The sequence below is a fragment of the Astatotilapia calliptera genome, chromosome 23, assembly GCF_900246225.1.
Source record: "Astatotilapia calliptera chromosome 23, fAstCal1.2, whole genome shotgun sequence".
Lineage (NCBI taxonomy): Eukaryota > Metazoa > Chordata > Actinopteri > Cichliformes > Cichlidae > Astatotilapia > Astatotilapia calliptera.
The window spans coordinates 41,744,026-41,756,209 of record NC_039323.1 but is presented as its reverse complement, the minus strand read 5'-3'; the positions used below and the strand labels follow the sequence as shown (position 1 = coordinate 41,756,209).

Genomic DNA, 12,184 nt, shown 5'->3' with positions numbered 1-12,184 from the left:
AAGCTTAAACCCAGGCCTGATTACTGCCACCACCTGTTCTTAGTCAAGAAGTCACTTAACTATGACCAGCCTGACAAAGGGAAGTAGACCGAGACCAGAATGAGAGCCATTATCCACAGAAGGCAAAGACAAGGAACGGCGGCGAACCTTCCCAGAAGTGGCCAGCTGGCCAAAATTACCCCAAGAGCACAGTAACGATTTATCTAAGAGAGAAGCATCCAAAGAACTGCAGGCCTCACTTTGACTCCACCATAAGACAGACGCAGGGCACAACTGGCCTGCAAGAGTTCTGAGATGAAACCCACTGCTGAGCAAAAAGGAACATAAAGGTTCGTCTCAGTGTTGCCAAAAAAACATCTTGATGACCCCCAGTTTGAAAAGTGTTCTGTGGACTGAAGAGACAGAAGTTTAATTTTTTCAGTGTGCCTCATCACATCTGGCGTAAAACTAGCACAGCATTTCAGAAAAAGGAACATCATACCAACAGTAAAATTGGCTGGTGGTGGTTGTGTGATGGTCTGGGGCAGGACCTGGGAGCCTGGCTGCAGCAAATGGAAGCATCAGTTCTGCTGAAGCTTTCTGAAGCAGAATGTCCGGCCATCTGTTTGTGACCTCGAAGACGCTTCTGTTCTGCAGCAGGATAATGATCGAAAACACACCAGCGAGTCCACCTCTGAGTGGCTTAAGAAAAACAAAATGAAGACTTTGGAGTCCTGACCTGCATCCGATCTAAAAGGCTGTTCATCCTCAAAAACCCTCAAATGAGGTTGAATTACAACAATTCTACAAAGATGATACTTGTGTTGTCCTTGTCTAATATTTGAATTTGTTTGATGATCTGAAACATTTAAGTGTGACAAACATACCAAAAAACTCAGGAAATCGGACACTTTTTCACACCACTGTATATCTGCTGTGTTAGAATGAACTGAATTAACCATCGACCTTTGTCTTGTAGTTTGGAGCTGTATCGTAAAGTCCATAACCTAAGGATACTGGCCTGTGGAGGAGACGGCACTGTAAGAATGACCACATGCACACAGACATGTACCATTAATATGTTCACTTTGCAAAAGTCATGTGCATTTGCATTCAGCTGCCGCCTGGGAATAAATTATTTACTAGGTGGAATGATTTCTCTTACCTCTATTTGAAAATAGTCTCAGATATAAGAAAATATGGTAAATTGCTGATCATTAGCTACGAGTGTTTTTGCACTCCCAGGACCTGCTGGACCAAGCTTTTTAAATGTGCACATTTGCTTCTTGTCTGAGCTCATGCTTGGACAAAACAGTACTGTAATAGTAGTACAGAGCCCTGCTTAAACCGTTCTTGCTTTTAATCAGGGTGTAAAACTACAAATCAAATGAATTATAATGTGTATTTAATTTGCATATTATTTAGAAGTTGATAGATGGATGGATAGATTTCCAGTTTCAAGCTTTCGGCTTGGCTTCCCCTCATGAGATCTGGTTTAGTGATGCTGTTCTTCCTCTGACATCACAAAGTCTCAGACCTTTGCTGACTGGAGACTTGGGCTCTTTATGCTCAAAATCTCTAGTGATCAACTTTCTGCAGAGCGCTTTAGAGGGCTGTCCCTGCAGGCTACACTAGCTGCAGGTTGATTTAGTTGAATGAACCTCTGACTGGCAGAATAAATGCATGAGTGTCATCTGAGCACTGCTTCAAGAAAACCTTACTTTTTGTACTAAGGAGTTAAAATGTTCAAAGCCACTAATTAGCTTCCATTTGATTGGTTTAGACAGGTAGTACAGAACAGTCCGTTTCTGAGCAGTGTCTTTATTTATAATCCAACAGGACTAAACAATCAAACAATAAATATGGTAATTCATATCCTATAACACACTCTGCTGCGAACTGTTCCATTCGCCTGATGAGGGCAACAGAACCACATCATCCGCGAAAAGCGGAGATGAGATTCTGAGACCTCCAAAGTGAAAGCCTTGTGCCACTTGGCTACACCTAGAGATGCAGAGCAGAGGGTGGCTCTGGCAGAGTACATCACCAACCGGAAACAAGTCCAGCTTATTGCGGAGCTGCAACGGTTGTATAAGGATTGCATGGCCCGAGGGACATGGTCACATGCCTTCTCCAAGTCCACAAAGCACATGTAGACTGGTTGGGCAAACTCCCATTCACCCTCAAGTATCCTTGAGCCGATAAAGAGCTGGTCCAGTGTTCCATGACCAGGAACATTACCTTGTTCCTCCTGTATCCGAGATTCAACTAACGGAATGACTCTACTTTCCAGCACCCTGGCATAGACATTCCCAGGCTGAGGAGTGTGATCCCCCTATAGTTGGAACAACCACCCCAGTCTGCCAATCTAGAGGTACTGCCCCTGACCTCCATGCAACATTGTAGAGGCGTGTCAACCAGGACAGCCCTACAAGATCCAGAGCCTTCAGGAACTCAGGGCGAACCTCATCCACCACATCGCCCTGCCACCAAGGAGCAGTTTCACTGCCTCAGTGACATCACCCCCAGAGATAAACGACTCGTCCCCCTCGTCGGGCGGTAGAAGTATTCCTTCTACCGCCCAACAATGTTCTCAGTTGCAGTCATCAGTACTCCACCCGTACTATGCACCAACTGCCTTGTGTCCGCAGCTCAGTGCAGCAGCTTGGGCAATGGAGGTGCTGAACATGGCCCATTCAGACTTATTGAAGCTCTGCCGGAGGTGTGAGTTGAAGATCTTGTGGTCCAGGGCCTCTGCTACACCAGGTCTGTCCAGTATCCTCCCCCGCCACCTGATCCAACTCACCACCAGGTGGTGATCAGTTGACAACTCTGCCCCTCTCTTCACCCGACTGACCAGAAGATATCCCGCAGGTCTGGTGATACGATTCTAAAATCAATCATCGACCTGCGGCCTAGGGTGTCTTGGTGCCACGTGCACTTTTGGACGTCCTCCGCGTAGGACAACAGAGTCTCCAGGTGGAGCACCCTCAAGCACTTCACCCAGGGATTCCAAGAAGGCTGCGTTTCTGAACCGTTGTTTGGCCCATAAGTGCAGACCACAGTCAGGACCCATTCCCCGACCCGTAGGCGCAGGGAGCAAACTCTCTCGTCCACCGGGAGAAACCCCAACGTAGAGGCAGCAAGCCAAGGGGATACAAGCTGCCTTTCACCAGGGGCAACTCCAGACTAAGACAGAGTCCAACCCCTCTCCAGGAGACTGGTTCCAGAGCCCAAGATGTGCATTGAGGTGAGCCCGACTATACCTTCCCCACCAGGGAGGTGACATTTCATGTCCCAGTCACTAGTTTTGGTAGTCAGGGATCGGTCTCCCAGGGCCTGCTCCTGGCTGCCACCCGACACACATTGCACCCGACTCCAACAGTGCCTCGTGCGGGTAGTGGGCCTACAGGAGGATGGGCCCATGTCCTTTGTCGAGCTGCACCTGCCCCATGGACTAAGGCCCGACCACCAGACGCTTGTCTCGAGGATCCTCCCGAGGACTGGCTCCAGGGTGGGGCCCCGGTAACCCTATCCCGTGCAGTGTGAACTGTTTCCTCAATGTTCTACTCATAGTGGTCTTTTGAATCGCTCTTTGTCTCCCCCCTCATGTTGACAAGCTAAACAAGCGGCTAAACAAGCGGCTAAACAACCGTTAGCGTGGTTAGCTCGTTAACGTGTTAGCGCTGTACAGCCCACGCACAGGACAGACTGCGTTAACTCGCTAACGGAGATTTGCCATATTAATGCGGTTGTGGTGTTAAAGTCATTTTGTGTGTGTGTGTGTGTGTGTGTGTGTGTGTGTGTGTGTGTGTGTGTGTGTGTGTGTGTGCATTGAACCAGGTGGGTTGGATCCTATCCTGTCTTGATGAACTGGCATTAACCCCCCAGCCTCCGGTTGCTGTGCTACCACTTGGGACAGGAAATGACCTCGCTAGGACCCTTAACTGGGGAGGGGTGGGTACAAACTAAGAAACACACACACACATCTAACATGAATAAATCCAGACTCCAGTCGCTGGCTGCTGGAAGTCAAACTCCTTTGTATCAACATTTATCATGTCTTCTAACTCTTGTGTGTGTGCCATGTTTTTACGTTTAGATTTACCTCCAGTCTGTTTATAGGCTTGGATTAACCCTGAGTTTCACCTCCTGTAGCGTTTGATTTTGGAAGTGACAGTTTTTTTAAAAGTAAAGAATGAAGTAAAAATGCAAAGTGTTTTAGTGAGCCTTTGACTTGGCATGAATTCTACAAGTGTCTGCAAAGTGCTGGATGGATGGAACAACATTCTCCCCAAATTTATTTTGGTTTGTGGTGGTGCCTTAAACATAGGCACATAATCAGCCACAGGAGGGGCCATAGCTTTTTATTTATTTTGATGTATTTTAATTTTGTGCTCTGCGGATGTTTGCACGCTGGAAAGCATGCTATGATGAAGGTGAACCCTCAGAACTTTCCTTAAATGTGTCACATATCTGTATATTTGTGCGTGCATTTCTGTATGTGAATGCATTCAGGGCTACACGGATGAACCTCTGTCTAAGATCCTGTCTCATGTGGAGGAGGGAACAGTTGTCCAGCTAGACAGGTGGAACCTCCTGGTTGAACCAAACCACAGTGCAGGGGCTGAGCCAGATGAACAGCAAACTGATAAGGTCAGTGCATACGCACGCACATGGACACGCACACAAACCTGGGACTCTCTACCATTTGGTTTTGGAACTGAAGTAGCTTCTCAGATGACAAGTGAAACATCTTCAAGAAATGTAAAGAACTCCAGATGCTTTCTTTCCAAGCCCCTTACAACACACACACACACACACACACACACACACACACACACACACACACACACACACACACACTCTCAAGCAATGGCTTTACCAATGTGACCTCAGCTAACCTTTGTGTGTGTGTCTGCATGGTCTCAGCTTCCTTTGGATGTTTTCAACAATTACTTCAGCCTAGGATTTGATGCCCATGTGACGCTTGAATTTCACGAGTCGAGAGGTACAAACACCACTGTGACACAAAGATTCACATTCTGACTTGTTGTTTGGTGGCTCTGCATGTGCTTCATTTACTGTCTGTGACTGTTTCAGAGGCCAACCCAGAGAAGTTTAACAGTCGTTTCAGGAATAAGATGTTCTACGCTGGGGTGAGTTTACCCTCAAGTTTAAAATCATGTTGGAAGCATGTGTCTTTAATAATGATCCAACTTAAAGGACCACTGCTCGTTTTTCAAACTCTGTTCCAATCAGTCAATCATGTCTGTGTGACTGGTGCAACCAATAAGCAAAGAATAAGGGCCTGCTTTGATTTCATGATGCACTCCTGCTTGTCTCACACAGACGGCATTCTCAGATTTCCTGATGGGAAGCTCCAAAGACCTGTCAAAGCACATCAAGGTGGTGGTGAGTAGCTGTCAGCCAAACCTCTGTCTGTCCGATTCAGATCTTATACACCGTATTCAGATACAGTAGAGTATGGCCCAAGCAAGAGAGTACTTATCATTGGTAACTGCAGTGTGTGCACACACCCAGTCAGAGGTTTATGGAGCACTCAGATAAGAGGAAGTGTGTGATTGGGTGAGTGTGGCATGTTGTATAGAGCACTTTGAGTAATTGGGAGAGTAAAAAAGCTCTATATAAGAATCAGTCCATTCACTGTCTGAACAGAGTTTCGTCATGTTACGTTTGCACTGTTATGCATGTTCTGGCGCATGTTGTTATTACAGGGCTTGATTAAGGCACAGATTAGGCTGCCATCTGGGCCAGCAGTGAGTCTGCAACTGGCCCGTGGCTGCACACCACCTACAGATGGCCCACATACTGCCTTTGGTGGCCCAGATCAGGTTTGCCAGAGGTAATCCACACATGGGCCAGCTCAGGACCACCAGTGTGTCTGCAACTGGCCTTGTGCTGGCCTATGTGTGGGCCACCTCTGGCAAACCTGATCTGGGCCACCAAAGGGCCGTCATTCTTTGCAGTATGTGGGCCATGTGTAAGCACATTGTGTGGGCTGGATCCGGGCCATACCAGTTTTGCTATGTGGGGAAGTGTGAGTAAGGATCAGCTGAGTGAGGCGGTTAGTCTTTGTGCTTCTCTTTGGCATTTTAGGACTTTTTCCACGATGATGCCAAAGTGATGAGTTTAAGTCCATCTGTATCTCTCTTCCTCTCTTTGTCTCCCTCTGCAGTGTGATGGGACAGATTTAACATCAAAGGTTCAGGACTTGAAGCTACAGTGCCTGGTCTTCCTCAACATCCCCAGGTCAGTCAGTGTACTGACAGAAAACTGCTAGTTGTACACATTACCATCTATGTAAGCTGTGACTAGTAACACAAAGACATACATACCAGTCAGGCTGCCGGGTGTGCAGCATTAACAAATGTAAAGGGTGCTAGATCCTAAGTCAGCCCTATCAGGAGAGCTTTGGTTACAAAAGCATGTTGTGTTTGTCATGTGTTGTTACATTAATGGCGAGAGTCCAAAGGCACATTTCCTACTCAGATTAAAGAGAAGCAGAGCAGCTGTAAATATCATAAGAGAACTGCAGCTGTGGTGTTTGAGCAACGTTCATTCAAACAAATACAGTGCGTTGGACACTCACGTTGAAGCAGGTGTTTCTGTGTTCGTGATGGTACTTGTTGTGTTCCCAGGTATTGTGCAGGCACCACACCGTGGGGTAACCCCAGTGAGCATCATGACTTTGAACCTCAACGCCATGACGACGGATACATCGAAGTTATCGGATTCACGATGACTTCACTGGTATGGCGTTCTCTCTGTGTCCTGGTAACCATGGTTACAAAGGAGGATGACCAGCTCCCACCTGAGAGCCTTTGTCTTGTGTTCAGTTTTGTTTTTGATTTAGAACGCATCTAAAAATCTGTCATAATTACAGAATTATGACAGATTATTAGGTACACCTTGCTACTACCACATAGATACAGCAAAGAGATGGAAACATCATCATATTCACATGATAGCATCACATGGCTGCTGCAGATCTGTCAGCTGCCTGTTCTTGATCCCAAACCCCATTCAGTACATCACAAAGGTGCTGTGGGGCTGATGAGTACAGTGAACCCACCTTCATGTTTGAGGACCCCGTGGTCAGCAACAATACTCTGGCAGGCTGTGGAGTTTAAACAATGCTCGTTTGGAACTTGGGACCCAAAGGGTGGCGAGGGGATATGTACCAGCAGCAGCTCGAACGGTTTAAACCAGGCAGGATGGAACTGTGCTCTTTGTTCTTTACACCACACTGTGTCATCAATCATCACGCCGGGCATCGTCTTCCAGTCTGGCTGTCCAGTGTGAGCCTTTGCAAACTGTACACTCAACTTCCTGTTCTTGGTTGATAGAGGGGCAAAAGCTGTGTTCTGCTACTATAGCCCGGCTGCTTCGAGGTTCAGTGTGTTGTGCATTCAGAGATGCTCTTCTGTATCCTTGGTTGTAACATGTGGTCATTTACCAATCAGCTCGAAGCACATTCTCCTGACCTGATACGTCAACGTCAGGTTATTTTATTATCAGAGGCTGCTATTCACGCTTGAATTCAGCTCTATGGCCAATTTAAACTCACTAGTTAACCAGCTGGTAATGTTTGTTGTGGGCTGCAGATGTTTCAGGTGGAACCTCCTGGTTGAACTTAGAGTTTCACTTCGATGGGACAGGTCTACATTTAGCTTTTTCTGTTTACGTTTTCTGATAGAAGCAAGGATCTGTCCTAATTATTACATAATTATTATTATTATTATGTTGTACAGCTGAAGTCCTTTGATGCAGAGCTCTTTAATAGGAGCTTTAATTGGACTTAGTGATTTGAAACTTCCCCCATAAGTGGGAGTGTTGTGTAAAAGCACTGTATTCCAAGCAGTCTGAACTCAAGTTGTTCTGTGTGTGTGTGTGTGTGTGTGTGTGTAGGCTACTCTTCAGGTTGGAGGTCATGGTGAGAGGTTGAACCAGTGCAGAGAAGTGATCCTCACCACTACTAAACCTCTCCCGGTGCAGGTAAATGGTGCACATGAGCCTCGTTCTGTAGCCATGTGCTTTTTAATATTGAATGTACACCTTTGGGCTGAGGTAACATCCAGCACTGTCACTGAACCTGCTTCCTGTTTACACTTGTACCCATCGTTCCCACTGACTGGCTCTCAAGTAACACCTCGGTCTTCTGCTGATGTCTAAGTACATTTGGGTATCAATCTGTGGGCTGCTTAGCTGATTGCATTTTTGATTGAGGCTATTGCTTTTGTATTGCTTTTAGGTGGACGGTGAACCTTGCAGACTTGCTCCATCAGTCATCCATATCAGCCTCAGAAACCAGGCCAATATGGTTCAGAAAACCAAACGGCGAACCTCTATACCACACCTCAACGAGTACGTTCTTTTTAGTCACTCACTGCAGCAGCAGCCAAATCCAACCCTGTGAGCAGCGTGCGTTATATGACACGTGCGGGTTTCACTGAGCATTTGCTAAAAGTCTTTGGGCCGTGTTTGTGTCTCAGTCAGCAGCCGGTCCCGGAGAGGCTGAGGATCAGAGTCAGCCGGATCAGCATGAGTGACTACGAGGCTCTGCACTACGACAAGGACAAACTACGGCAAGCATGTAAGGAGAGACACCCTCACTAACATCTGTGTGTCCACTCGGTCACATTGCTGACTCTGTGAACGCATTCTGCTTCTGTCTTCATATGCACGCTTCACTCATAATGTCACAAATATTCCTATGTTTTTAATCATATGACCTGTACTTAGCAAGAATATGCCGTGGCTTCCTTACTGGAAGTTTATAACATGATGAAGTTACTCAGTTTGGGTTGATCCGCACAGACATGTATGTCTAAGTTATTAGGACAATAATATTTATATCACTATTATGAGGCTGCCAGATAACTGAGGATCCCTTCAGTTTAACATGCGGGACAGCCCAGCCTGCCACATGCTTTCTGTAGCTGTTTGCCAAACAAATATTTTCATCCGTCTCAGTCAACATCCAGGGACTCAGCTGAGGACACTGTACCAAGAGTACTGTTGGATCTCATGTATGGGTTCTGGTCTCGTGGCTGTATTGTCACTTATCAAGTAAAGTGTTGCTGATTGGCCAACACAACACTCAAACACCTGGAATTTGGCTGAATTTCCTGCTGGCTGGGATGCAAGTAACTGAATTTGATAACATCAGCTCAAAGAAGTAGAGACAGGAGTACATAGTGATGAACCTGCCACACACCAACTTTTTAAAAATATGTAATTAAATGAAAAGTTGGCTTGGAGATTCAATAAACCGTCGGCTTATGTAGCGTAGCTGAATGACAGCAGCATCTTCAGGCTGACAAGGAAATAAAAACTGCTCGATGATTGAAAGGTGGAGAAGAGGCGTGAAGGTCAACATGTTCATTTTCAGCCATCTCAGTCGTTCCTCATCGCTGTGCTCGCGTCAGACCTCCTCGTTTCAGTTCATGCTGCACAGACAGCAGAGAACAGCGCACGTCTCCGATGTTTCAGGAATATAGAAAGGGACGGCTCTATGATCTTCCTCATTAGAGACAATTACAGTCAGTGGGCTTTGCAGCCGTGCACATGCAGTGCTATGTCAGACCACATGGTGGCGCTGTTACCTTTGTTGTTACAAACAGCACGTTTCATAACACTGTAAACTGGTAATAATGGTAAATTTTATGTGTTTCATTTGCAAAGACAACATATGATTGCAGGTCTTTGCCCAAAGTGGAAACATCGATATTAATATTTTTCATTGCTTATTAAGAATTCATAGTGGCATTACCTCATTGCTTTGTTTTCAATATATTTCCAGCATGTTTTGGTTTCAGATAATTAGCGTCATATTTTATGCCTCGTTCTCTGTTCTCGCTTGCAGAAGTTTTCATTATGTAAGTCCATCACTGCTCTCAGCTTGTAGATGTGTCACACTCAGGGAGACGATTCAAAAAAGAAAAACATTTCATAGCCAGAGGCTCAGTGTATCATCTCAATGCCACTCCTGTGGCTCTGTGTGCACGCTAAGCACAGAATAGAGACTCTTAATAAAGGTTGAAGGATGTTTAATAACTATACGGTTTCATTACATTTATTGTTACTACCATCTGTGAAATGTGAAAACAGCAGCTCACTTTTAGTTGTAGCTTATTATCTGTAAGCTGTGACTGTGTTTCCAGTCAGGCGCCGAGTCAATAGGAAATAAAAGAGAAGAGAAATTGCGAATGTGCAAGCTGCTGAATCGAAACCACTGAAAACAGCACAATAGAAAGAGAATAGAAACGTAAAGTTAGCAGTGCTGTAGTACTGTTCGCAGTAACACTTCCAAACACTAGCAGGGATCTTTAGAAGTGTTGGAATTATGGCTAACTGGAGGTAAACACTGCAGTCTGAGAACGAAGGCGTTCTTCTCTTTGTCTGAAGGTTCACAGTTTCCCTGGAAAACAATCTGCCTGTTTTACTGGTTCTACATGTTTTTGCCTTGTCTGTTACTTGAAAAGGTCAGTGTGTGCGGCTACAAATGCAGCAGCTGCCTTTGAAAGCAGCGCTGTGGTGACTGTTTGAAGGTGTGTCTGGCTAATAGACCGCTGTCCGCGCCTGCTTTCAAGAAATATTGTGAGAGAAGTCAATTAGCAAAAAAGTAAACAAGCCACACTTTTCTTGAACCTGTCAAGCTTTCACTGGGCTGCTGTTAGTGAAGCAACCGTCGACTTTGTCTCCCTCGCTGAGGGGTGTGTGTGTGTGTGTGTGTGTGTGTGTGTGTGTGTGTGTGTGTTCAAGTCTTCACGCAGTCTGACAGCTTTTCCAGCACAATGAGCTGTGTGATGTTCAGCCAGCAGTGCTGTGCTGGTGCAGGCTGCTGGCCTGGGCTGCCTCGTGGGGCACTTTTTTTTCTTTCAGCATCCACATCGGCTTACTGATGGGAAGCCAGCTTGGTCAGGCTTATTTATTAAAATAAAAGTTACTGGTGCCATTATCAATTTGGCACTAAATACTAAATTCTGGCCCTGGATGAAAACCATCTGATGTGCAGTTGTCCAATATGTTGTCATTTTACGGACTCAATGACTCATTTTAAAGAAAACGTCTTCTGCTCCTGCTTGTGCTGCTCGTTTTGTCACAGGGAAATTAAATTCTTACGTTAACTGAATGAAGGTGTTTACTTACAGTGGGGGAAACAGTTTGCAGTTCCCAGTTTGGCCCATAGGAACCACAGTACTGCCGACCGCTCACATGTATACTTTGTACCATTTAAGTGCGATCCCAGCTCTGAGTCACGCTGCTACATGACCAGAATTAGACTCTCAGGGTCCTGAGGACTGCAGAGTGTATAAGTAGATATCAAAGTGCTGGTGGATAATTGTCCTGTTCCTCTGTATCTCCAGCCATTCCTCTGGGACTGATCGTGGTTCCTGGTGACAGTGACTTAGAGACCTGCAGAGAACACATCCAGCGATTACAAGAGGTAAGAAGAAGAAGAGAGAACAAGAGTGGCAGAGGAGATACGTTGAGATGAAAGGGTCATTGTTCTGTGTTATTAAATAGAAAAGTGCAGTGACACAAAATCGTGAAGAAGCACGAAAACTCTTTTTAAAAGTTGGAGTAAAGCTAATTAAGCTCCGTGTCTGTGCGTGAGTGCGTTTCCTTCTACATTCCTGCTCTTATCTTTACCTTTAGGACTTCTGCTCTCTTCATCCTATACCTGTGGGACTGCAGGTTGGTAGTAAAATGTCGGGCTTTATGTTCTACACTTGTTTGGCTCAGAGACACATGGGAAATAAAAGCTTGCTCAACACTTTTGTATTCTAGTTTTAATCGGAAAACGGACTCCTGTAGCAACGAAAGCCGAATGTTCACAGTAATCAAGAACATTTAAAAATTTAGTTTTTCCTTTTGTTGTTAATGAAACTGATTATTTTTTTATTAGCTTGAACGTTTTGGTTGGTTAAGAATCCCCCTGAGAGGTTCATCTTGGTAATATTGATTTCTATGGTGTGCATAGCCTGAATATGAGAGCATCCAGAGTGAGTGTGTCTACAAAGAGATCTGCAGTAAAAAGTGTGACTATTGGCCAAAATATTACCGACTTGTTCTGTTGTTCTATTATCTTTGAGTGCAGTTTTATTTAACTTTATAGAAAAACTAGAATACCATAGTTGGGTTATTGACTACTACTGATAGAAGCATCCAGAATAAT

The 12,184-nt window shown here is 45.3% G+C and overlaps 1 protein-coding gene across 8 annotated transcripts in view; it reads left to right on the top strand.

Annotated features, from left to right (window-relative positions):
• Positions 1-12,184, top strand: part of LOC113015958 (diacylglycerol kinase zeta-like) — an 89,002-nt gene that overhangs the window by 43,721 nt on the left and 33,097 nt on the right. For 6 of the 8 annotated variants that reach the window (XM_026158349.1, XM_026158347.1, XM_026158346.1 and 3 more), the window contains 13 exons: positions 959-1,019; positions 3,823-3,936; positions 4,498-4,635; positions 4,912-4,990; positions 5,083-5,138; positions 5,332-5,394; positions 6,179-6,252; positions 6,642-6,753; positions 7,912-7,998; positions 8,255-8,367; positions 8,496-8,596; positions 11,373-11,452; positions 11,665-11,703. In XM_026158349.1, the coding sequence (XP_026014134.1) occupies positions 959-1,019; positions 3,823-3,936; positions 4,498-4,635; positions 4,912-4,990; positions 5,083-5,138; positions 5,332-5,394; positions 6,179-6,252; positions 6,642-6,753; positions 7,912-7,998; positions 8,255-8,367; positions 8,496-8,596; positions 11,373-11,452; positions 11,665-11,703 (1,117 nt within the window). The remainder of the gene's footprint in view (positions 1-958; positions 1,020-3,822; positions 3,937-4,497; positions 4,636-4,911; positions 4,991-5,082; positions 5,139-5,331; positions 5,395-6,178; positions 6,253-6,641; positions 6,754-7,911; positions 7,999-8,254; positions 8,368-8,495; positions 8,597-11,372; positions 11,453-11,664; positions 11,704-12,184) is intronic. The other 2 variants (XM_026158342.1, XM_026158345.1) reach the window with 1 other exon arrangement.